Source organism: Drosophila rhopaloa, unplaced genomic scaffold, assembly GCF_018152115.1.
Source record: "Drosophila rhopaloa isolate 14029-0021.01 unplaced genomic scaffold, ASM1815211v1 contig_156, whole genome shotgun sequence".
NCBI classification, from domain to species: domain Eukaryota; kingdom Metazoa; phylum Arthropoda; class Insecta; order Diptera; family Drosophilidae; genus Drosophila; species Drosophila rhopaloa.
The window spans coordinates 239,911-267,136 of record NW_025335035.1 but is presented as its reverse complement, the minus strand read 5'-3'; the positions used below and the strand labels follow the sequence as shown (position 1 = coordinate 267,136).

The following is a 27,226-nucleotide window of genomic DNA, read 5'->3' as shown; positions in this document are numbered from 1 at the left end:
CAAAGCATTGTAAACGACATCTTAATCGCAACCATGGACTCGAAAGCTATATTATCGATGACAGTAGCTTCTCTGAGGGAAAAGCTGAGTGAGTTGGGCTTGAATACGGATGGTAGGAAGAGCACTTTGCAAGATAGACTTTTGGATCATTTCGAGGTGGCACATACTGTTGATGTTGACGAGGATGAAACCGTAAGCGAGGGTGGATCACACAGTACTGAGTTTCATGAAGCTATGAGCAGCATTAGCTCGAGATTTACATTGAGAGATGTCCAAGATAGCATATCGTATTTTTCAGGATCAGATCAGCAAGACATAAGCCATTGGCTTAACGAATTTGAAGATGTAGCTATAACTGTAGGTTGGGATAACCTTCAAAGATATATTTACGCAAAACAACTTTTAAGTGGAGCAGCTAAGCTTTTCATTAAAAGTTTGACAGGAGTGCGAGGTTGGAATAAACTTAAGTCCGAGCTGGAAAATGAGTTTGGAAAGCAGTTGTGTTCGGCAGATGTCCACAAAATGTTAAGACTTAGGGAGAAAAAAGTGACAGAAACATGTCTAGAATATTTGTACAGTCTAATGGAATTAAGCAAACCTATTAAACTAGAAGAAGAAAGCTTAGTATCTTACTTTATTGAAGGAGTCCCTGACAGCAAAGCAAACCAAGCCGGCTTGTATAGAGCTAAAACCGTAAAAGAGCTCAAAGTTGAAATAGAAATCTATGAGAAAATAAGAGGAAATGCTGTAAATAAAGAAGAAAAGAAAATTAATTCTCACCATAACCAGAAGCAAGTTAAGAAAATGCAGAGTAGTTCGACCAGAAAGTGCTACAAATGCGGAAAGGAAGGACATTTCGCTAAAGAATGCGTTGACCAAGTAATTTGAAACAAATGCCATAAAACCGGCCATATTGCTAAGCAGTGTGAAGAAGTGAAACAGTCGTCCACGGTCAAGAAGGAAGCAACAAATGTAATTGAGGATAAATCCCCAAAGGAAGGCCTAATTTTCAAAAACTTCAGCGCACAGAATATTAGCTTTACCGCAATGATAGATTCTGGCAGCGATCTAAGTCTCATGAGAGAAGATGTGTTCAACAAATTCGACAGGCTGCAACTCAGAAAAGAAATCAAGCATCTTAAAGGCATTGGAAGAGGCGAACTGATTACCACAGGATGTTTTGACATAAACGTTTTTGTTGACAATATTAGCTTTACAATAACTTTTCACGTAGTTAAACAAGAAGAGTTTGAGTATACGGCTATTGTTGGCAATAATATACTGCAGAAGGTTGACATATTTTTCAGTACAAAAGGAGTCAGATTCATTGCAAAACCCACTGAGGACGTATTTGCTGAAACTTTTAAGTCGATGTGTGTGACAGAAATGATTGAGGAACAAAAAGCAGTTGATAGAATCGACTTAAGTCACTTAGATAAGTTTCAAAAATCTGAAGTGGAAAAACTGATCACGGGATACAAACCGAATCAGTCAATTAAGTCGCCAGTCGAAATGAAAATAATATTGGAAGATGTCCCAATATTTCAACATCCGCGTCGAACATCTTACGAGAACAAGATTTTAATCGAAAAGCAAGTTCAGGAATGGCTAGATGCAGGAATCGTCATTCCCAGCTGCTCAGAGTACGCATCTCCCGTGGTACTAGTGTCGAAAAAAGATGGCTCGAAACGTTTTTGTTGTGACTACAGAAGGCTTAATTTGAAAATAAAGAGAGACAATTTTCCCATGGCATTAATCGATGACGTGCTAGATCGTTTCCAAGGCTCAAAAGTATTTACTACTTTAGATTTAGCCAACGGATTTTTTCACGTACCGGTCGAAGCAGAGTCCAGAAAATTTACTGCCTTCGTAACTCACAACGGGCAATATGAGTTTACACATGTCCCGTTCGGTATAAGCAACTCCCCCGCAGTATTCTGTCGCTATGTAGGAGCCGTACTAAGAGACCTGATACAGTCGAAGAAAATTGTCGTATACATGGATGACATTATCATACCAACAATTGATGAGGATACAGGTCTATTGGTATTAAGAGAAGTATTGCAAGTAACATCTAGAGCAGGGCTGCGTATCAAGTGGGAAAAGGGTCAGTTCTTGAAGCGGAAAATTACATTCCTAGGATACGTAATTGAAAACGCAACTATCGCGCCGACAGAGGATAAGGTCAAAGCTTTTGTTAACTACCCAGTACCGCAAAGCAGAAAAGCACTTGAAAGAATTTTGGGATTAACATCATATTTGCGTCGTTTCATGAGAGGCTATGCTCTGGCAGCGAAACCTTTAAGTGATATACTTCGTAAGACAGACAAGTCGCGAGAGGGAAGGAACTTTCAGTTAGACGATCAGTGCTTAGTCAGCTTCGAGAATCTGAAGAGCTTATTAATAACTGCACCAGTTTTAAAACTGTATGATCCTTGCGCCATAACCGAAGTCCACACAGACGCGAGTAAATTCGGATTTGGAGGAATTCTCATGCAAAAAGACTCAGAAGACCAATTATTTCACCCAGTAGAATTTATGAGCAGGAAAACTATACAGTGTGAGGAGAAATACAGCGCGTATGAGCTAGAAGTTTTAGCAGTCATCAATTCCGTTAAGAAGTGGCGTATATATCTGTTGGGAATACATTTTACAATAATTACCGATTGCGTGGCATTTGCGATGACGATGAAAAAAGACGATGTCCCACCAAGAGTCGCCCGATGGGCTATGTACTTACAGTAGTTTAAATTTTCCGTTCAACACAGAGCAGGAAATCAGATGAAACACGTAGATGCACTCAGTCGCCTAAACTGCTTTCTTATCGAAGATTCAACAAAATATCGACTAAGAGAAGCGCAGAACCGGGATGATTGGATTAAAGCAGTCAAAAAAGTACTTGATAGCGTCGAGACTTACGAGGATTTTTTCGTCAAAAACAACATACTCTACAAAGATGTTACGAAAGAGCTTTTAGTCGTTCCAGAATCCATGCAAGAAGACATAATCAGAATAGTGCATATCGAAGGCCACTATGGAGCAAAGAAGACAAAGGAGCTAATTGAGAAAGCGTATTACATCAAAAATATTCAAGACAAGGTGGAGAGATTTGTCAAGAGTTGCGTAGAATGCCTTATTATAGATTCCAAGAGAGGTAAGAAAGAAGGATTGTTGACGCCAATCGACAAAATCCAAGAACCGCTGGGTACATACCACATTGATCACGTCGGACCGCTTACGGACACCAAGAAGAAATACAATCACATCTTAGCCGTGGTAGACGGATTTTCCAAGTTTGTCTGGTTATATCCAACGCGATCTACAGAAACAGACGAAGTAATAAACAAGCTCGAAAAACAATCTGCGATTTTCGGAAACCCTCGACGCATAGTAACGGACAGAGGCACCGCATTTACATCCAGTTCATTCAAGGACTATTGCAATAGCCAGGGAATCCAATTGCTGCAGATAACAACAGGCATGCCGAGAGGTAATGCACAGGTTGAGAGGATCCATAAAATCGTCATACCGATGCTAAGCAAACTTTGTCAGAATAACAAAGCAAACTGGTATTGTCACGTGGATAAAGTCCAACAAATTATCAATGACACACCACCCAGAACGACGAAATATTCCCCCTTTAAAATTCTTACAGGAATGAATATGCGTAAAAAAGATGATGACATTAGAAAGCTTCTCGAGGATATAGAAATAGAGGAACTAATTGATGAACGAAACGAAATAAGGAGGAAAGCTCAGGAAAATATTGAAAAAGTACAACAGGAAAATAGGAAAACATTCAATGAAAAAAGAAAGATTGAAACAGAGTACGATATAGGTGAACTAGTGGGAATAAAGCGAACTCAATATGGAGTAGGAATGAAGCTCAGACCTAAGTTCTTCGGACCCTATAAGGTCACAAAGAAAATGAAACATGGACGTTACGAGGTCGAGAAAATTGGAAACCAAGAGGACCAAAAATAACAACTACAGCAGCTGAATACATGAAAAAGTGGAGTTCATTCGGGGGCGAATAAAATTTCAGGATGGCCGATTGTAGGATTGGTAAAGTTAGTATCAGTTATTTACCCTATAATTAAGTCGAAAGTATCAGGAGAGTCCAGCTTTATTTTTTTTTTCGCGCGGAGTCCCACGGCCCACTTACCCGCCCAACCGACCGAGGGGCGCAGCCGTGTATCGTACGGCACGATTCGCGATAGGATAGACGCGAGATAGGAAAATAAAGGTAAAGGTCCGGGGAAAAAAGTAATAGTTAGATCAATCTTGTGCCAATGAGGCAAGTATTAATCGTTTTAGGAGCGGCAGAGAGTCAAGATTTGATATTACAGGAAAAAGTCTATTATAGTCAGAACATAATACTCTGAAAGGCTCATGCAAGGCATAGTTAGATCTACAATGATTTAAAATTAGGGGAATATAATTTCTAGTTAATCTACTTGGCACAGAAAAGTTTAGCCGACTTAACAAGTCGGGGCAGTCAATATCACCATGTATAAGGTTATAAATAAAGATAGTACCAAGCATCGTTCTACGGTTGGCTAGGGATGGTAAATTAATCAAAATAAGTCTACTAGAATAAGAAGGTAAGATAAGATTTGCATCCCAGTTTAGGCGCCGTAAAGCAAAAAGAAGGAAGTTTTTTTGTACAGATTCAATACGACCAATATGTATTCCGTATTGTGGACTCCAGACGGGAGACCCATACTCCAGAATCGGACGGACTAGCGAAATAAATAAAGTTTTAGTCAAATAAGGATCATCGAATTCTTTTGACCACCTTTTAATAAATCCAAGCACTCCTCTGGCTTTATTAACCATGGACGAAATGTGATTAGAAAATTTTAGTTTAGGGTCCAAGAGAACGCCAAGATCGTTTACAAGAGTTATTCTATCCAAAGAGCTGCCACTTAACGTGTAAGTCGCGTATATCGGATTGGCCCGATAAAAAGTCATCAGCTTGCACTTGGAGCCGTTTAAATTTAGTAAATTATCTCGGCACCAGTTTTGAAAATTATCTAGATCGGATTGCAAGTCTAAATGGCAGGAAATGTCCTTATACTGCAGGCACAACTTAACATCATCTGCGTACATAAGTACGCGAGAATGACTTATAATTGAGGGAAGATCGTTAATAAATAATGTAAAAAGTAACGGACCCAGATGGCTCCCTTGTGGGACACCGGAGGTAACACGGAGAATTTCAGAAATTGAATTTTTAAAAAGGACCCTTTGTGACCTGCCATTTAGATAACTTGAAATCCATTTAAGCAGATCAACTGGAAAACCTAAAAGGTCAAGTTTATGAATAAGAAGTAAGTGATTTACAGAGTCAAATGCTTTACTAAAGTCAGTGTAAATGACATCTGTTTGAAAACTACTATTGAAGCCTTTTATCACAAATGTAGTGAGCTCTAGAAGGTTTGTAATTGTGGATCTACGTTTAATAAATCCGTGTTGACACGGAGAAATAATTGATCTGCAAAAGTGCTGCAAATGAGGAGTAATAATTTTTTCAAAAAGCTTAGGAATAGCTGACAACTTAGAAATACCTCTGTAGTTACTGGCTTCTAACTTGTTACCTTTTTTGAAAAGAGGAATAACAAATGATTCCTTCCAAATATTTGGGAATTGGGACGTTTCTAGAGATAAGGTAAACAACTTGTGAAGAGGTTTGCACAGGGCCTTAGCGCAATACCTAAGCACGCACCCAGGAATACCATCGGGCCCTGGCGAATAAACAGGCTTAATACGAAGAAGATCCAAAAGAAGAGAGCTTTCTGTTAAAGTGGGACAGAATATGAGGTTTGACTTGGGCATGGTGTAAGAATAAGGCTGAGATGAATAATCTAAAGTAGAGTAAGTCGTTTGAAAAAATTGGGCAAATATATCGGCTATTGCCTGATCTGTGGTTCCCGTCATGTTTTCGAACGACAGCGAGGAAGGAAAAGAATTAGATTTACGCTTGGTGTTAACAAAATTATAAAACTGTTTCGGGTCCTGAGAGAACTGGACCTTACAACGGTTTAAGTAACTATTATAACACTGAGCATTAAGCACGGTAAATCTTGACCGAGCACTTAGATATCTAGTAAAAACAGATTGAGAACCGGTATTTTTATATTTTCTAAAAAGTCTGGACTTTAAATTTCTTAAGTGTGTCAACTCTTTGCTAAACCAAGGTGATTTATTGGAAGTTGACGGATAGTACCACGGAACACAGGAATTAAAAAATGAGTTTATTGCAGTATAAAAAACATTAACTGCATCGGACATATTATTGCATAAGTAAAGATCAGACCAATTAAAGCCAGAAATAAAATTATTAAGCCTCAGAAAGTCTGCCTTGCGAAAACAATGTAATCGTTTGGATTTTTCTGATTTTTCTTCTATAACTCTACCCGTATCAAATGAAAGTTCGATTGTTGGGTGATATGGATCTTCAGGTTGCGTGAGTGGTGCTACTCTGGACAGAAACACACCTTCAGGATTCGATACAAAACACAAATCAAGTAGGCGACCTAATGAATTTCGAACATGGTTTACTTGAGATAGAGATATGTCAAGCAGGCCATCAATAAAATCATGTTGTGCTATAGGTAGTAAGACATTCGATCCATCCTCAGTGGACCAAGTAACTCCAGGTATATTAAAATCACCTAGAACTATCAACTGATCCCTATCGGAAAGCTTATTTGCAACGGACTTAATAACGGATAGGTGATTTAAATAATCAGGAAGTTCAGACAACGGCGGAAAATAAGAGCAAGTTATGTATATAAAGTTACCAGGAAGCGATAACTTTACACAAATAAATTCAATGGTATTGAATTCATCAAAAAATAACTCCTCAGACGGGAAGTTTGAATCAACTCCAATTAAGACTCCACCTCCCCGTCTAGAGGGACGGTCATACCTATATATTGTGTACTTACCTGGAAAAACTTCGGAGCTAAAGATCTCCGGCTTTAACCAGGTTTCTGTGAACACAATAATATGAGATGCAAAGGAAAGGCTATCAGAATTCAATTTAGTGAGTTTGCTACGCAAACCTCTTGCATTCTGATAGGAAAGAAGGAGGTTAGAAGTTAGTTTTTTGAAATTGGTACACTGGTTTGGCCTCGACTAGGAAGTTTTACTCCTACGGGCCCCTTCTTCTTTATCTTAGCCTCGAACTCTTTTACAACCATATTATCCGGCCAAAAGTCGCCCGAGCATATGGCATAAAAAAAGCTCGTTAGGGACAGTTATCTTGAAAGATGAAATGTCTCTAGCATAAGAAAACTTAAACTTTTCCACCTTTATACTATTACAATCGGCTTTAGTTTTGTCTTGTATATAAGACAATACATCAGAAGATGTTTGATCAGGGGAAAGCCGAGAAACGAAAATTTGTTTCTTTAGTGGAACCACTAAAAGGGATTTTGGTGGAGCAGACATTGTTTCTGCAAAACCAACTTGAGCCGGTTGTCCGGACTCAGTAGTCCCTTGTGGTGGTGATACTACATTCTGAGAGATAGGTGGATCCACTAATTGTGAAACCACTACGGACAAATCGGAATTCTTAGAAGTCCCTGGTTGCATGCATTCTGTAACGGATTGTTCGGATACCGAATCTTTTTTAGCTGCTGATCTTAGCAACATTTGAGGGTTTGCTGAAATCAGCTGCTGATCCGCCGGAATGCTCTGTTGTTCTTTTGATTTCGGTTGCGGGGTGTTCTCCTTTTGCTCCTTACCACCAGCGGACTTTTTGCGCTTAGGGGACTCTTCTAATAGCTTACGACTATTAAACTGCGAGTCCAGTGCAGATAGGAGATCATCAGCTCGGCGAAAACTATCTCTAGCCACTCCGAAACAGCTAATCAGTCCCATCAGGCCGCCTTTAGTTTGGCGCATGAACGATTTCATCTCGTTCGCAACCTCGACACAAGCATCACAACAAAACTGCAAATTGGGCCCCTTTGAAAGGTCATCACTTGTCCGGCCAGTAAAACCGGCGCACTTGGTGTGCACCATATTTTCACACAGCCAGCAAGTCATATTAGACTGGTCAGCCCTGATTACGAGGCTGCATTTTTTGAAGAAGCAGACTAAATTTTTATTATTCATTTTATTTATATACCACTGTACCAAGAAAGCGAAATTGAAATTTATAAGCGAGCAGTTATAAGTACCGCAAGAGCGCAGAAACTGCACGCTTAGAACTTTCAAAAGCAAAGAGAGCAAGAGAGCGGGAGCGTAAATAAAAAAATTTATGTTTAAATAACCGAAAGAAAATTTAATGTTGTTTTTATAAAACCCACCGATGGGAATAAACGAAAACAAAATACAAAATTCGAAGCGCAGAAAAAAAACAATAGCCCTATTTATTTTTAATCGAGGTTATCGAAGACAAAAAGGGCAAACAATCGAGTGGTAGACGAGACAGAAGTCGTCGAGAGTGCAGCAAGACAGAAGTGAAGAATAGAGAGAAGTCGTCGAGGAATTTTATAAAAAGTTAAAGTCGTACAAAGTGTGGTTGCGGTTTAGAAGTCGGTCTTGGTAAACATTTTTTTTTTTTTTTTTTTTTTTAACATTTGCATTTTATTTATTGGATCTTCTCTGAATTGAGACTAACAATAAGTATATAGAATCTTAAATTAAAAAGCTATCTGACAGTCAAGGTGACTGGCGCGAAAATTTAGGGGCTCTAATAACTATTGCTGAGCTGGAAGGTCATTGCGTTGCAATCGGGTCCGGATGGAAGCCCTGGCTAGGCCCCTGGCGAGCTGGTTTGGATGAGAAGTTAGCTTGGTGTGGTAGGACGCTTTTTGTTTTGATATTTCATCTTTTACGGGTAGAATGCCAAGATCTCTGTGGATGCTGTCGTTCCGAACATACCAAGGTGCCCCAGTGATAGTTCTCAGGATTTTTGATTGTGCTCGCTGAATAATGTCGATGTTGCTGCTGCTCGCGTTTCCCCACAATTGGGAGCCGTAGGTCCAGACTGGCTTAAGCGTTGAATTGTAGAGCAGGACCTTGAAGTCCAGGCAGAGGGGGGAGCGCGCGTTTAAAAGCCAATGGAGACTGTTTGATTTTAGTTTTAGGTGAATTTTCTTAGCTTCGATATGTCTCCGCCATGTAAGTCTCCTGTCTAGGTGGATGCCAAGGTACGTTACATCGTCAGCTTGTGGAAGTGGTGTGTTATTCAGGGTTAGCGGGGGGACACGTTTGTCTGTTAAGAGTAAACGTTATGTGTTTACACTTTTGCGCATTTATTTTTATACGCCAGTCTGATAACCACCTCTCCACTACAACGAGATGATCAGCTAGTAGTGCTGTTGCCTGAATTGGGCATTTGGACCGACTTATGATCGCGGTATCGTCTGCGAATGTAGAAGTAGTTAGCCGCTCGTTCGTGGGGATATCTGCGGTGTAGAGGAGAAATAGAGTTGGACCAAGGGCGCTACCTTGGGGAACTCCAGCCTCTATAGCGTAGTCATCGGATGTTGTGGTGTTGCATCTCACGGCGAAGGCTCTGTTGTAAAGGTACGATTCCAGTATCCTGTGAGTGTTTCCTGGCAGGATCGTTCTGATTTTATGGATAAGGCCATCAAGCCAGACTCGGTCGAAAGCCTGTGCAACGTCAAGGAATACCGCACTGCAGTATTCCCGAAGCTCGAATGCAGTCCTTATTTCTGTTGTTAATCTGTTGACTTGCTCTATTGTTCCATGGCTTTCTCGAAAGCCAAATTGATGTGCTGGAATAACGTTGTGCTCTTTCAGATATGGAATGATGCGCGTCAGAAGGCATTTTTCGAACAGTTTTGACAGACACGAGAGTAAACTTATCGGTCTATACGAAGCTGGTATTGTGTGATCTTTCCCTGGCTTTGGGATCATTATGATTACCGATTTTTTCCATTTTTTTGGGAAATAGCCAAGTCGTGTAATCCCGTTGAAGAGTTTACAAATAACCTCAACTGCACAGTTTGGAAGTTCGATTAACATTTTGGGAGTTATTTGATCACCGCCTGGGGCCTTTTTTGGTTTCAATTGCTCGCTGATTACTTTTGCAATTTCATTTGGTTGAAACAGAATTGGCTCCGTCTCAGATTCAATTCGAATTGACGGCGAATGAATTAGTTGCAGGGTTTGGCTGAAAAACATTTCGAAGGTGTAAAGCAAATGTACAAGCTCTGTCTTTGTCGCTTCTGGCCCAGCTGCCTGAAGAGTCTCTTATGGGGATTACTGTTTCGGCCGGCGCACTTAGTTTTGGGTGGGCCCTCCACAAGGGATGCTTAGTGCTGGTGGGTGAAAGTTTCTCAATGTACTGGCGTTGTGCTTTTTCTTCTTCTTGCCTTAGAGCCCTGGTAAGTCTGCGACCAGCTTCTTTAAGACTTTGTTTTGAGGATGGCGATCTGCTGGTTTGCCAAGTACGTCTCAAACGTCTTTTCTCCAGAACAAGCTGTTCGATTTCATGGTTAGTTTTGTGTTGGTGTGTGTGCCCATCCCTCCCTTGCGGTGTTGAGACTTTGGCTGCTGCGACGAGTACAGACTCCAGGGCATCGGCGTAGCAGTCGATGTCCTCCTTGATGTTGAGCTGTGGAGTTAGTTCAATGTGGGAACTTACGTACTTTTTGAACTTCAGCCAGTTGGTTCGATGCGACGTCAGCCTGTGAGGGTGCTCGATTAATTCAGGGCTTTGATGAAGAGTTATTAGCACTGGTGAGTGGTCCGATGATAGATCCAAAAGCGATTTTGCAGATATTAGATTGCGAGAGATGTTTTTTGTCACAGCAAAATCAATTAAATCAGGTAGTTTTCTAGGATCTGTAGGCCAGTATGTAGGGCTGCCTGGTGAAACGTAGTCCAGTTTGTTGCATGTTTTAATGAGTGCATTATATAGTTGCCTTCCTTTGGGGGTCACAAGGCGGGATCCCCAGTGCGTGTGCTTGGCGTTGTAATCTCCTGCTGCTATGAATCGCTCTCCAAGCGAATTGTAGAAGTCCATGAATTGGTCTTCGGAGACTGTAAAGCGGGGTGGGCAGTAGACAGCGGCAATGGCAAGGTTGCAGTTGCCCAACTGTAATTTTATCGATGTAGCTTGCAGATGATTTTTAGCAAACCGTTGGTGAGGTCTCTTATTAAGATTCCAGTGCCGCCATGCGCTTTACCATCTGGATGATCTGTGCCATACAACGTGTATCCCCGTATTTGAAAGTTATATTTGCTGGTGAAATTTGTTCAGAAATTGAGTTATTTCAGGTTTATGCCGTGAAACACCGTTGGCGTTCCACAGAGTTATTCGAAGGCTAGGCATGGTTTATTTGGACTGCTGAGCTGCAAGCATTTGTAGTAAGATATTTTGGTTTTGCATAAGGGTTTGCATGGTGGTTTTCATGAAGGACATAAATTCCATCATATTTTGTTGCAAAGTAATCATCATAGATTCCATGTTACTTTGTGGCTGTCCCATGGCCTGCTGGATGTTATCAACTTTCGGCTCTATGTGAGCTGTGCCTGATCTTAGAGCACTGGCGTAAGAAATTCCGTTGGTGGTAATTGAAGGGCCAAATGATGATCTGGCTGCTTTTGCGAAGAAAACTTCCGGTGTCGTTTGTGATCTCATGTAAGTGTTTTGTGTGTTCAGGGAGCGTGCCGTTGTTGCTCGTTGCATCCGACTTTTCATCGCCTTGTAGACTGGACAGCCTCTGTAGTTAGCTGTGTGGTTTCCTTGGCAGTTTACACACTTTTTAGTGAGAGAGTCTTCCTTGTTGGCAGGGCAGGGTTCGGAGCCGTGGCAGTTTCCACAAGCTACACATACTGACCTGAGGGTGCAGTAAGCCCTGGTATGACCGTATTCCTGGCAGTTTGTGCATTGCACTGGTCCGGTCCGTTTGTGCGGCTCTTCCACTGTGATCCTACGGTGCAGAAGGTACTGCAACTTGTAGATCGGGTGCACTGCGTTTTTTTTCAAAGTTCTGCTGTCTGGCTCCAGCTCGACCTTGAAGAGTGGTTGCGGCTTCTTGTTTTTGTTCATAATGTTTATAACATTTTTTGCGCAAAAACCGTTTTCTTTAAGGCCTCTGTAATTTCGCAGGGGGTCACATCGGGTTCTATTCCCTTAAGCACAACTTGCAAACCTTTGCAACTTTTCAGCTGGTACGTGTAGTAATTCTTTTTGGCATCGTTTAAGTACTTCGACACTGCTCGGAAATCGTCTTCGGTTTTGGTTTGGAGTTTAGTTTCGCTTATATTCCCTTTCATAAGCGGAATAACATGAAAGCTATCTTTTCCGACAAGCTCAACTATTTTGTTGACTAGGGCATTCGAGATCTTCTCCCAAATAAAAATAGGTGGGGGCTTTAGTTTCCTTGGGGCTAATTGTTCAGATTCTGTTTCAGGCTCCGCCAGAATGGAAAATCTGTTTTCATCTAATGGCCCGGGATTTACAGGGCCTTTGCTGGAACGATTTATTTTGGGCTTATTGCCGTCCGAGTTTTTTGGGGGTGTTAGCTTGCGCTTGGAGATATTAATGTAGCGATCCATGCCTGTCTGAATGGCCGAACCCGCTTGCAGAATTGTCACTTCTTCTACCGTAGCTTTGTTTTTGCCGTTTGCACCGATTTTTGCACTTGGTTGTGTTGTTTCACCCGCAGCACAAGAAGAGGGTGGAGACGTTATTGCATTGTTGGCGACAGAGACCGTTGTAGTAGTCGTAGTAGTTTCTGTTGTTGTTGCGCTAGGCGGCAGAAGCTCTGTTGGAGTCTTGCATTGCTCACTCCATGGCGTTCGAGCGGTGAAGAGCAGGGCGGGAGAGCAAGAGTTAGCTCTCTGGTTTTCGGCGGTCAGTAAACTTGCACCTTCAAGCACTTTCGGTTCTAGAGTATTACTCGTCACCGTAAAATAGGCGTTGTTACGGGCCAAAGAGAGACGACGTTTGTCTTGTTCTCTCTGAATTTTTTCACGGGTTTCGTCTTGTTGTTTTTGTCGTTGAGTGCGCTGATCCACGTTCTTACTCATTTGTTTATAGTTAGTGCGTAAAGATTAATTATTTAATTAATTAAAACTTTAGTTTACGATATGCGATTTGCATCGCGAAACGCAAAACCTCGCGCTTATTTTTTTTTTCGAACGTTTTCGACTGATTGGCTAATTGTTTTTCCGGAGCGTTAATAAAACACGTCTGCACGCAGCCGAATTGAACAACTGAAGTTGTTCATTTAAACATTTAAAGTTATTTTAATCGTATTAATAAATCTAAATTTGTACTATCCCACATATATTCATATATTTATACGGCCGCTCATTGTAAAACACTCTTACTGGAACACTAGGGTATCATCCCCCAACATGGCGACCGTGACATGTAATCAAAACTTGAAATGTAAAAAAAAAGTGAAAGAAAAACAACAATTAAAAGTGTACACAAATGGTACGATAAGATTCATCTGTAGGCAGGAATAAATTGACCCTAGCCTGGAAGAAAAATTTAACTTGGATAGAACAATCAATTGGAATGGCACCGGCACGGCACCTGGATGTAAAAAAAAAGTCTGAGTTGAGTGCAAGCGATGGGTAGACGCGAAGGTGTCGACCAGAATATCAAGAAAATGGTAGCGCACATAAAGTTGCTACACAAATATGCAACCTTACCCACCTGGGCCATAGTCAACAGTTTGCAACGCAGTTAAGGAGACATTTCCGACCCTAGAAAGTATACATATTCTTGATCAGCATCACTAGGAGAGTCGATCTAGCCATGTCCGTCCGTCCGTCATTCCGTCCGTCCGTTTCTACGCAAACTAGTTCCTCAGTTTTAAAACTATCTGCTTGAAACTTTTTGTCTTTCTATTGCAGGTAGTATATAAGTCTGAACGAGCCTGGTCGGGCGACTATATCATATAGTTCCCATAGGAACAATAGGGAAAACAAATTGTAAAAAGTATAACCTTGTTGTTTTTAACTTATTTGTTCTTTGGGATTTGGTAATATTTTACTGCAATGGAATTACGGTTTTAATGAAATTAAAATCGGTCATCTAAATCATAAAGCTCCCATTGGAAAATCCAAAATATAAAAAACAAAAAATGAAAAAAATTTTTATTTTGTTGTTTTTTTATTTATCAAAATTATCCTTTGAGATTGAGTTATTATTTACTATATCAGAATTACGTTTTTAGTTTTGTCGAAATCTGACAACAATACGAGGGCAGTCCGATAAGTACTTAGCCTCACCGCCCGATGGCGTCACTATCGCAAGAGAAATTTACTATCGTGTAGTACATTCTCGTAGACGTCTACTGTCGAAATTTCAGCCGAATCGGACTCGTAGTTTTGTTTTGACTGCGTGTGGAATCTGACGTGTCCGCGGATTTTAGAAAAATGGAGAAAGAGCAATATCGGTCTGTAATTCGATTCTTGTTTTTGGAAGGGAAATCGCGCAGGGAAATCAAAGAGCGCTTGGAAGCTGTGTACGGTCTTCTCCTTCGATGGCGACCGTCAAGAATTGGTTTAAGGGGGTCTTCTAGTCTAGAAATTTTAGAAAATCGATAAAATATTTTTTTTCATCATTCGATAGTTGTTATATTCACAAATATCTCCCTAAAAGGATTTTTCAAAACTTAAATTATTTTCAAAGTTATAGCCGTTTTAGTGACGTGGCAACTAGACCGGTTGAGCGAACGACTGGAACTTTAAACGCGTTTTTCTCGAAACTACTTTTTTTGATGCGGTCGCCACTCTAACTCAAGTTCTAATCAGTCGATTTACTTGAAATTTGGCATGAATATTCTTTAAATATATCGCTATCGCATGAACCAACAAAAAATTAAAATTTTAAATTTATAATATTTTTAAAAATTCGACAAAGTGGAAAAATTAGTGAAAAAATCGACTTTTTTTCTTTGAGTAGCCGCCATTTCATGAAAAAAAAAAGATCTTTTTTTTTGGTGGTTCATGCCATAGCGACATTCGTACTCATTAAGAATCTATCATTGTTTTATTTTTCAGATAACTACAAGCATAGATATCATGGCGACGCGGACACGATCTCTTTTTTTTTCTCCTCTTCTTCAAGAAGGAATAACTCAATGAAAACTATTTTTTTTCTTTTAATTTATTTTATGTACTCCTTTAAGTAAAATAAACAAATGATAAAAAAAATGGATACTAAAAATATCTATAGCTTTTTTTTATTAATTGTTAAAAAAAGGTCGAAATTCGAGCCTCTAGACTAGAAGACCCCCTTAACGAGTTTCAACTTGGTCGCACGTCGGTTTTTATGAGCCGCGCCCAGGTGCCCCCCACAAAATCCACGATCTCGTATTGGCAGACCGCCGATTGAAGATACGCGAGATAGCTGAGAGGCATGTCAAAAGCGCGTGGTTCATATCCTGCATGAAATATTGGGCATGAGAAAGCTGTCGGCGCGATGGGTGCCGTGTTTGCTCACTCCGGACAACAAACGCAACGGGGAGACCTCTTCAGAGCAGTGTTTTACGCTGTTTAAGCGCAATCCGATCTTGTTTACAATCAAATCTTAAAAATAAACGCCCAATCGGATCTCACTCAGCACAAATATCAATTATAAATAAAAATCACTAATAAAACCTCCAGCCCCAAAAGAAGTGCCTCAACTAAAGAAAGCCTGCCCATTTGATTGCCCTGGACCGTTGGAAAGCGTGTACTGCAACTATACCTGTGCGATGACCGGCACCGGTACAGCCTGAGCCCATAAGCCCAGGACAACGGCAACTGAATCAACAATCATGGGAGGCAAGCCGCCACCTACGCCGTCGAGGGAGCATCTGCGTGTATCAAGGCTTTTAAACAGGCTCCGAACAAACTTGATTTCAGTAAAAGAAAAATTTAATTTATAAATATCGATACTTACGGTATTTAACACACCGCTAACCGTAGAAACTGATAACAACCCTGAGTCCACAGACCAAAAGAAGTTAGCCTTGAAATACAGGAAAACATAGAAACCGAAGAAAAAAAGGAGGATATAGAAGAAAAATACCAGAAACAGAAGAGATCTCATATTCAGACTCATACTAACTAAGGATACAACACCACCATCTATGGCACATGATTATTGTCCATATAAATTTGTTTTTGGTAGAACTTTAAATTTATATATATAAAATAAATACGCTATATAATGTAGAATAATCTAAATTTAGACTAGACCAGGCATAAAAAACAGCCAGATTGATGCTAGAAGCAAATAAACCAAAACAAAAAATTAAATTATGACAATAAAAGCTTAAACTTTGAACTAAAAATTGGAGAGCAGGTTTTATTAAAAAATTAAACCCAAGTTAGATTTGAAATATACTAGTCCCCATACAGTAACAAAAATAGGAGACAGAAATAATATTATAATCTCAAACAACAAAAATAAGAAACAAACAGTATTAAAGATAGACTAAAAATTTGTATTAATTAAACAATAGTATGGCCATACATATTTATATTAAGTTAAACAAATAAAAAAAATTGTAGTGTTATTGAATTACTCGAGGTCATACGTTATATAATACCCTCTGCAAGGGTATAAAAAAAACAAGAAAGGAAAGCCAACTTCGAGCGGAGCCGAAGTTGAAATACCCTTGCAGAATATTCTGTAAATTATATTCTCCAAAATTTTTCATATGATGCATTCTTAACACTCATAAAAATTCCAACTTCCTAACTTAAAAAAACTCCAAAGTTATGGCATTTCCAATCGTTCAGTTATATGGCAGCTAAAGAATATAGTCGGCCGATCCTTATGAAATTTGATTTGTCGGTTAGGTCGGATTAATTGGGTAGGTCGGATTAATTGGCCAAATATAAAACCCATAGAAAATCCCAACTTCCTAACTTTACAAACACCAAAGTTATGGCATTTCCGATTGTTCAGTTGTATGACAGCTATAGGATATAGTCGGCCGATCGTTATGAAATTTGGTAAGTCGGATTGATTGGCCAAAAATAAGACCCATAGAAAATCTCAACTTCCTAACTTTACAAACGCGTTAAAGTTATAGCAGTTATCAATTTGATTTTAGGAATTGTGAAACTATTGTATTGCCTTTTTATACCCTTGCAGAGGGTATTATAATTTTGGTCAAAAGTGTGCAACGCAGTGAAGGAGACATCTCCGACCTTATAAAGTATAAATATTCTTGATCAGGATCGCCTCCTGAGTTGATATAAGCAAAGACCAATATAAACTCCAAGATGCGTAACGCCATACGATTTTTTTGCACACTAATTTTTTGTGCTGGCTTTTCAACTGGCTTTTCGCTCTCTGCCCAAAAGCCAGCGAGAGAGCGCTCTAAAGCCAGCCGCTCTTTGCACGCATACTGCGACAACCGACGAATGTATGTGTGCACATGTATTCACAAGCGAAGAAATTCGCTGCAGCGCGCTGTCGAAATATACTCTTTATTTTAAAATTATAACATTATTAAAAATACTTATATTGTGTTGCCTTTATATTTACTTTATTTACTAATTATTCGAATGTATAATATTTTTTAGTAATGACCAAATATATCTAAGTGTAAAAAAATAACATCATTTATTTCATACATGACTTCACATTGGAATAATTGTCATTAGGGTATTCAGCATGCGACGTGTGAACGATTTTTAGGAGCCTCAGAAATTTTTTTGTGTGAATTGTAAGCGACACTAATAAATAAATAATGTTTTATTGAAAAATTAAAAAAAAATGGCACCGAAAAAACATTCTAAAAATATAACAAAACGCTTTCGACAACTTGGAAAAAGTTATAAATATGTATGTACGTAATCTAAACTCTAAACTACTATATAAAAGTCTGCGAATAAAAAATGGGTCAGTGGTAAATTCCTACCAGAGCGGATTGACATAAAAATCTAGAAAAATCCGCATAATTCTGAAATAATTAGGAGACGTGTGTGAGGTACAAATTAAAACAATAAACGACCCCAAAGTGCCCCAAAATTCGATTCGTTTTTTTTTAAATTCTTTCTTTTGCCATTTTTCTGTTATAAATGTTGTTAAAATGGTTTAAAAAAATTATGATCATAATCTTATGGCATAGCCGCAACTAACTGCATTTAAATTTTTTGAAAATTCAGCCTCCTTAACCAAGTCCCCAATATTTTTCAATTCTCTTATGCGTGACGTCACGGCCTCCACATGTGTTTGTATGTATGTTCTGCTGGCGCACTTTGCATTAAGTCGTAAATGAGTGTATGTAGCATTTTAAGTGTGACCGCGCAGGGGAAAAAATGAAAATACCAGTCACAAAAAATTTAATTCTGCGATTATATCGCAAATCTTTTCATTTGTTTTCAAATGTTGAGTTATCTACAAACTTTGGATTTGTAAAAAACAAAAATAAACAATGATTCGCTCTGCTATGTACACACACACGCACGAAATATGTATATCCAAAAAATCAAGATAATACTGATATCCTTTTGCTAAAAGAATATTTAATTTACATTTCCACAACAGATTTAAGACATTTTGTAACCGATTTTTGTCATTTAAAATTCAAATCGCATTGATAATATTAAAAGAACATTAAATATTCAAACCAATTGATTCTCACGCTCTTTATTACACGTGCCTCATATTGTTTAAACAAATGCAAATGTTTAAACAATTTGATTCACGGCGTCCCCCACCTGTCTTTATTATTAATATAATCTTTTTCTTTTGCATACTTCTTTACGTCCCATTAAATGACCGTTTGCTGTAATTAATTCAAGTGAAACAGAAAAAGATTGAAAATAAGAACTATCATGTTAGGCATCGTGAGGAAATTCAAACTGCAAAAAAAACACAACAAAAGAATACAAAGAGTGCACATTCGTGGAAAGTAAAACATAATTCCGCTTTTTTATACGATTTAAATCTGGCATACAATTCTGATAAATCAGTTGATATTGGAATAATGAATAAGAGATGCTCATTTTGTGGCGCCTTAAAATGGAAGGAAGAGTCAAAAGGTATGTGTTGCAAAGAGGGAAAAGTCCAGCTTCCATCTCTTAAAACATTACCAGATCCTCTTTTAAGTCTTTTAAATGGTGATCACCGAGACCATACACATTTTATGGGGCTTACCAGAAAATATAATAATTGTTTTCAAATGACTTCATTTGGTGCGACAAAAGTTATTAATGAAGGTTATATGCCCACATTTAAAGTACAGGGGCAAGTTTACCACTTAGTTGGTAGCGTTTTGCCAGCTTCTAAAGAAGAAGCTCAGTTTCTCCAAATTTATTTTATTGGTGAGGACAATGTAGAAGCCGATTTCAGGTGTAAAAACAGTCCTGGAGTTAAAAATGCGTTAGTTAAATCACTACAGTTGATGCTGCATGAAAGTAATCCATATGTTAAGGATTTTAAAACTGCTCTTAAAAGAGTTCCGAAGAATTGTAGCCAATTTAAAATGGTTATTCACGCCAATAAAAAGCCTGTTAGGGGTCATAGAGGTCGTTATAACGCACCCCAAGCAAATGAGGTCGCTTTGGTATTAGTTGACCAACAATTTGAAAAAAGGGACATTATTATTGAGGGTTATAATAATCAGTTAAAAAGAATCAGTGAACTTCACCGATCTTATGACGCCCTACAATATCCATTAATGTTTTGTCATGGAGAAGATGGTTACACTATAGATAAACCCAAAATTGACCCCGTTTCAAAAAAAAACGTTAAGAAAACAGTCTCAGCGTTAGATTTTTACAGTTTCCGAATAATGCTTAGAGAAAATGTATGGAATCACCTGCACTATTTTAGAGCTCTCTTTAGTCAATTTTTGGTTGATATGTATGCTAAAATAGAAACAGAAAGGCTTAATTTTATTCGGCTAAATCAAAAAAAGCTGAGAGCAGAAAGCTACATACATCTTCAAGATGCTATAGGATTTAGCACAGTTTGGACAGATGGTAATTTTACCTTCATCCTTTACTGGCTCGCCACGGTACATGCACGAAAAAACTCAAGATGCCATGACATATGTTCGTTATTATGGTCGTCCTGATCTTTTTATTACATTTACCTGTAATCCTAAATGGAAAGAAATTAAAAGTGCACTATTTTTAGGGCAGAAGCCTCACGATCGGCATGATATCATTGCTCGAGTCTTTCACTTAAAGGTCAAAGCTATAATGTCTTTAATTAATAGTCATAGTTTGTTTGGGGAAGTGCAATGCTTTATGTATACGATAGAGTGGCAGAAACGTGGTCTCCACACATGCACATATACTGATTTGGTTAAAGTCTAAGATCACGCCTCAACAAATTGATTCAATTATATGTGCAGAAATTCCAGATTCTGAAAAGGATCCTCTCCTATATGAGATTGTTAAGGCTAATATGATTCATGGACCATGTGGCCGCTTAAACCTAAAATCGCCCTGTATGAACGAGGGTAATTGTTCCAAAAAGTTTCCGCGATCGTTGCTTAGTGAAACTGTTACTGGAAAAGATGGTTACCCTAAATATAGGCGAAGAGCACCTGAAGATGGTGGCTTCACCATGGAAATTAATGGAAACATAATTGACAATAGGTGGGTAGTGCCCTATAATTGTGTTCTCCTGCGGACGTTTGAGGCTCATATTAATGTAGAGCTCTGTAGTTCAATTAAATCCATTAAATACGTTTGCAAATACATCAATAAGGGCAGTGATCAAGCTACATTTACTGTGGAAAGCCCTACTAATGAGGTTCAACTATATCGAAGCGGTCGATATATCAGTAGTTCTGAAGCAGTGTGGAGAATTCTTGCATTCCCCATACATGAAAGGTATCCGGCAATTGTACCATTGAAAATGGTCAACGGATATATTTTGATCCTAATAATCAAAATCAATTAGTTAACCAGTTAACCAACGCTTCAATAACGACACTGACTGGGTTTTTCGAACTTTGTAAAACGGATTCATTTGCAAGGACCCTTCTTTATGTTGAAGTACCTTCCTATTTCACGTGGAACAATAAAAAGTTCCAAAGGAGAAAGAGAGGTAATATTGTACCTGGTTTTCCTGGAATTAGAATGGATGATGTTTTAGGTCGAGTGTATACCATACACCCTAAAAATAGTGAATGCTATTACCTAAGACTACTTCTTCATGAAGTGCGGGGACCAACCTCATTCTTATTTCTTAAAACAGTTAATAACATTACGTATGCTACATTTCAATTGGCATGTAAGGCTTTGGGCTTACTAGAAGATGACACACACTGGGAATATACCCTAAAGGAAGCAGCTTTATGTAAATCGCCAATTCAATTACGTGATTTATTTGCGGTGATGTTAGTAAATTGTCAAATGGCTGATGCCGCACATCTTTGGGAAATGTATAAAGAAAGCTTTTCAGAAGACATTTTGTACGAGTTTTCTCTAATAGTGGCAGAAGTCAATCAAGATCTACTGGATAGAGTGTTTAATAAATGTCTTATTTTAATCGAAGATATAACACTGTCCATTGGAGGTACGTGTCTATTAGACTATGGTTTGCCCGAACCGATTAGAGTTAGTAGACCACTTCAAAATAGGGAATATTTAAACGAAATAAATTACAATATTAATGAATTCGAATTAAGTAAAGACGAAAATTCCCTTAACGATGAGCAAAGAATGGCATTTCAAAAAATATTACAAAGTGTTCAAAATGAAAACGGTGAAATATTTTTTTTGGATGCCCCCGGTGGCACAGGCAAGACATTTTTATTGAATTTGTTGTTAGCAAAATTACGACATAATAATAATGTAGCATTGGCTGTTGCTTCTTCAGGTATAGCTGCTACGCTGTTAAATGGGGGACGCACAGCCCACTCTGTGTTTAAACTTCCATTGGATTTAATAAATGTAGAAACACCATGTTGCTCAATATCTAAACGGTGTAATATGGCATTGGTTTTTCAAGAATGTAGACTTACTGTTTGGGATGAATGCACAATGGCTCATAAGAGTGCTTTTGAAGCGTTGGATAGAATGTTGAAAGATATTCGTGGTAATGATTTTCTAATGGGAGGTATGACGGTTTTATTATCTGGAGATTTTCGTCAAACGCTTCCTGTAGTTCCTCGAGGAACAAGGGCAGATGAAATACAAGCCTGCTTAAAATCATCATTTCTTTGGCCTACTACTCAAAAATTGTCCCTAACAAAAAACATGCGTGTGCATTTAAAGGGCGATACAACTGCTGGAATTTTTGCACATACATTATTGAGAATTGGAGACGGTCTTTTTCCAACTGTCGAAGGAAAAATAATTATTCCTTCAGGTTTAGGAACTGTTGTAACTTCCCTTGAGGAGCTCACATCAAATACATTTCCGGAAATTTCAAAAATCTCAACCAAATCATTAGATTGGTTTTCGGAGAGAGCAATATTAACTGCTAGAAATGATAGAGCTGTGGTAATAAATAACATACTGTTAAAATCATTTGATGGTATTGAAGTTACGTATAAGTCTATTGATTCAGTCACTGAAGTTGATGAAGCAGTTCATTTTCCGGTTGAATTTCTCAACCAACAAAATCCACCTGGACTTCCCTTACACATTCTAAAGCTTAAGATTGGTGCACCAATTATGCTGTTGAGAAATTTAAGACCTCCAAAACTATGTAACGGTACAAGATTGCAAGTAAAAGCTCTTCATAACAATTTAATCGAAGCTGTGGTTTTTACTGGCTGTGCCAAAGGAGAAATTGTTTTTATACCACGAATACCCCTAATACCATCAAATCTACCGTTTCAGTTTAAAAGACTTCAGTTCCCTGTAAAAGTTTGCTTTGCAATAACGATAAATAAATCGCAAGGTCAGACCTTAAAACTAGCTGGACTAGATTTAAGGGACGATTGCTTCTCTCATGGTCAGTTTTATGTGGCCTGTTCAAGAGTTAGCTCCTCTGAGTCTTTAATTATTTTAGCGCCAGAAGGAAAATCAAAAAATATCGTTTATAGAGAAGTCTTGCAAAAATGTTGAACATTTCTAATTAAAATGCACTGTGGAATAGGCCTCATGGGGAAACCACAAAAAAAAAAACGCGCCAAAACCTCTACCTCTATGGTGGTGTGGAAATGTGGAATGGTTTTAGTTTGAATAAAGTAGCAAATAAAAAAGTTAATCAAAAGTATAGTTTTAAGCGATATAGTTAGGAAATTGCTAATCTTAATTTCCGCAGGCGAAGCTGCGGGCTACCTTGCTAGTATTAAATATAAATAGGATATCCTGTAGCTTAGTTTTATAATTAAGCATTCAATTCGTGTTATTATAAATAGTTTAACTTTTTATAAAATAATAAAATTAGCTTTAAATATTTATTAGGTATACAAAAAAACGATGGATAAATAAAAATGAATATCTGCATATTAAATTAAATGTTTCGTTTTATATATTTAAATTAATTATAAAAACATACGTTTTAACACAAAACATATAAAACTGCTTGAGTAAATAAGAATAGATTTAAATGCAGGTTGATAATATTAGATATGATGTTATTCGTATTTACTTAAAATTTTTTAAGTCATTAGATCAAAGTTTAATATATTTGAATAAAAATTAAATTTAATATTTCCATTTTAAAATTAATAAAAACAGCCATGGATAAAAAAAAAGCGAAATATATTTAATTAAATATCCTTTAAATATATTCAATTTAAATATAGTTCGCTTTGTTTTTGTTTAACAATCATAGTATATTCAAACCTATAAAACTTTATTGAAATATTTTTAAATTTAATCAAGCAGTTTTATATGTTTTGTATTAAAAGTTATGATTTTAGCTTTAATTTAAATATGTAAAACGAAACTTTGAATTAAATATGCAGATATTAATTTTTAAGGTATATAAAAAAGTTTAACATCAAGCTTCATTGCCATATATACATAAATGCAATTTAAATAATCATCCTGTTCAATCATAGAAGTTCTTTTGACACACAATTAGTTTCTTAGTCCAGAAATGATTTCTGGACGAAAATCGTCTTCTCGAACAAATACGCACACATACGCACTTCCTTATTCGTGCAATTCTATTTTTAGACTTTTACGCTCTCAACTTTGTGCGAGCGGAAAGAGCGGAATTTTCGTCGCCACCAAAAAACGAGCTGCATATTGCAAAACCAATGTATGGGCGTTACGCATCTTAGTAATTATATTGGTCTTTGATATAAGCATGTCCGTCTGTCTGTTTCTACGCAAACTAGTCTCTCAGTTTTAAAGATATCGAATTGAAACTTTGCATACGCCCTTCTTTCCTTTGCACGCAGTATATAAGTCGGAGCGGCCGGGATCGGCCGACTATATCCTATAGCTGCCATATAACTGAACGATCGGAAATGCCATAACTTTGGTGTTTGTAAAGTTAGGAAGATGGGATTCTCTTTGGGTTTTATTTTTGGCCAATCAATCCGACCTACCAAATTTCATAAGGATCGGCCGACTATATCTTATTGCTGCCATATAACTGAACGATTGAAAATGCCATAACTTTGGTGTTTTTAAAGTTAGGAAGTTGGGATTATCTATGGGTTTTATTTTGAGCCAATCAATCCGGCCTACCAAATTTCAAAAGGATCGGCCGACTACATCCTTTAGCTGCCATATAACTGAACGATCCGAAATGCCATAACATTGGTGTTTGTAAAGTTAGGAAGATGGGATTTTCTATGGGTTTTATTTTTGGTCAATTCGACCTACCAAATTTCATAAGGATCGCTCGACTATATCCTACAGGAAGTTAGCTTTTCTTTCTTGTTATATATTTTTTTGATAGACTTACCACTCCTTTGCCAACTGTTTGTATGCCTTTTTTATTTCCTGTGCAGTAGCAATGTTATTTATTCCCAATATAGTATAAGGGTCGTTTAATGCGCTTAGGCATAAAGCAGATGTTATGCACAGAACAAGAATGGTAATAATAAAATGAGTTTTGAAAAAGGGTTTAGACATCGTGAAAGTGGTAACTGTAAATATAAACATTTAAATTAAATTAGATAAATTTTATGGTGAACTTTTTTGCGTTACAGATAGTGTCTGTTGATTAATTTATTTTCTCAGTTAAGAGTGTATTTTGTATTTATGAAAAACCTTGTTTTACTCAGATAGATTTTATAATGTCAATTTTAATAAATGGACAATGGCTTTGTTGTGACAAATGCGAAAAGTGCAGATATCAATGTTCTTCGTGTTCTTTGCGTTCCCACACAACTAATGTTGTGTGGAAGGTTTCGGATGTATTTGTAATCGTTAATATGCTAACACGACTTCTTATTTTTTAAAGTTCACATTTTACCATTTCTGGGACTTTAGAGAACATATCTTTGAAAATAAATTTTTTATAATAAATTTGTATTTATAACCGATCATTCCTATAGCAGCTATATCATACAGTCGTACAATATGGTCCATTTTTTATAAGATATATTTATAATATCTTTTTTTAATTTTGGGGAAAATTTGGTTACAATATAACAACTAGAAGTATTTTTGGCCGCGGCTCCATACAAGCCGAACCACTGTGCAGTGGTAAGAAACTTAGAGAAATTGTGCACCATAAAGATTCTGTCAAGTGCTATACACTTGCAGCTATATGTTGCATATAGATTTACACGACTGTTTTATCCCACCATTGTTAAGAGACAAAAGTGTTGAACAAAAAAAGCATATAGATATACAAAGCGTCTCATTTGTTTTAGAAAGCACCTTAAAGATTCTGTTTTTTAAAACAGCAAAAGATCGCTATATTATAGGATCCGATTTATTTGCTAAAATTCTTTAGAAAGGAGTAATAAAGATAGGCCGTCTTTTTGGTCAAAACATAGACTTTGGATGGATAGTATCTGGATGCACCAAATCAAGGGAAGTAACACAATAGTTGCGACCACGATGGAGTGCAAGGACTTGGAAAGATTTTGGAAATTGAATAGGCTTATGGATTAACCAAATCTAAATTTGGACTCCAATAAGCAAATTAAGACATTTATTGCCACAATTAATGAGTCCATTTATATTATAAAACAAGAGAGAACGCTATAGTCGAGTGCCTCGACTATTAAATACCCGTTACTCAGCTAAACAACTTAATATAAATATGCCTTCTTGTATGTTTTTCGCCGCTCGAATTAGCACCTTGGTCAGCAGTTCCAAAGTCATCCGTTAGATGGCGCTATTGAAAGGCGGAAATGTAGGCGCTAGTCAGGCTTAAGCGTTTAATGGGTTTTTGGGCGTTAGAGTGGGCGCGGCAAACTTTTATTAGGCCAATCGATAGGTAACGAAACAAATACATATCAATTAAAATTTTCATAATAGCATCAAAACTGTGGCCACAGCTTGTGGCTTGTGGGCGTCAGAGGGGGCGTGGCACCATTTTGAAACAAACTTGCGCTGCGTAGGAACTCCTAAAATCTACATGCAAATTGCCAATCTTCTAGCTTTTATAGTTTCCGAGATCTCAGCGTTCATACGGACAGACAGACAGACGGAGAGACGGACAGACGGACATGGCTAGATCGACTGGGCTAGTGATCCTGAACAAGAATATATATACTTTACAGGGTCGGAAACACTTCCTTCAACCTGTTACATACTTTTGCACGAATACAATATACCCTTTTACTCTACGAGTAACGGGTATAATTAGTGGCACAATTATCCGAAGATGTGGATGCAGTTTTTGCCCACATAATACTTCGAAAATTTAACAAGGATTCTATAAATTTATATGAGAGTCATGTTAAAAGGACAAAGGAAATTCAGGCACTTTCTGAAGTCATGGAGTTTTTAGAGCAAAGACTCAGCTCCATTTCCTCTTTTCCTCAGGAGAATAAACCTTTGAGAAAAGAGTTTCAAAGCAAAAGCAGCAAAGAAAATTGTTCTTGTTGTAATTTACCAACCCATAATATAACACTGTGTTATAAATTTAAGGGCATGGAAGAAATGACTGGGCAAAAAAAGACATATTTGTTTAAAGTGTCTGAAGCATTCAAGCATTAAAAAGTGGACTAATGAAATTCTTTCATTGAATTGCAAGAAACCGTACCACGCGCATCTTCACATTAATAATAAAAGCGAAGAAGTGAATACGTGTAGGACGACGGAACAACCCTTATTGGCCACAGCATTGATTCATGTGAAATCAGCTAGTGATAGTGATTGATAGTGGAACACTGAGTACGATAATATCGGAGGAAGCTTCACAAATTCTCAAGTTGCCCAAAAT

At 37.8% G+C, this 27,226-nt stretch overlaps 1 protein-coding gene across 4 annotated transcripts in view; it reads right to left on the bottom strand.

The window, feature by feature from the left end:
- LOC108044588 (dnaJ homolog subfamily C member 16) overlaps positions 1-27,226 on the bottom strand; it is a 605,143-nt gene that overhangs the window by 514,617 nt on the left and 63,300 nt on the right. For all 4 annotated transcript variants that reach the window (XM_044457445.1, XM_044457448.1, XM_044457447.1 and 1 more), the window contains one exon: positions 24,788-24,971. In XM_044457445.1, coding sequence (XP_044313380.1) covers positions 24,788-24,957 — 170 coding nt within the window. In that variant the 5' untranslated portion in view covers positions 24,958-24,971. The remainder of the gene's footprint in view (positions 1-24,787; positions 24,972-27,226) is intronic.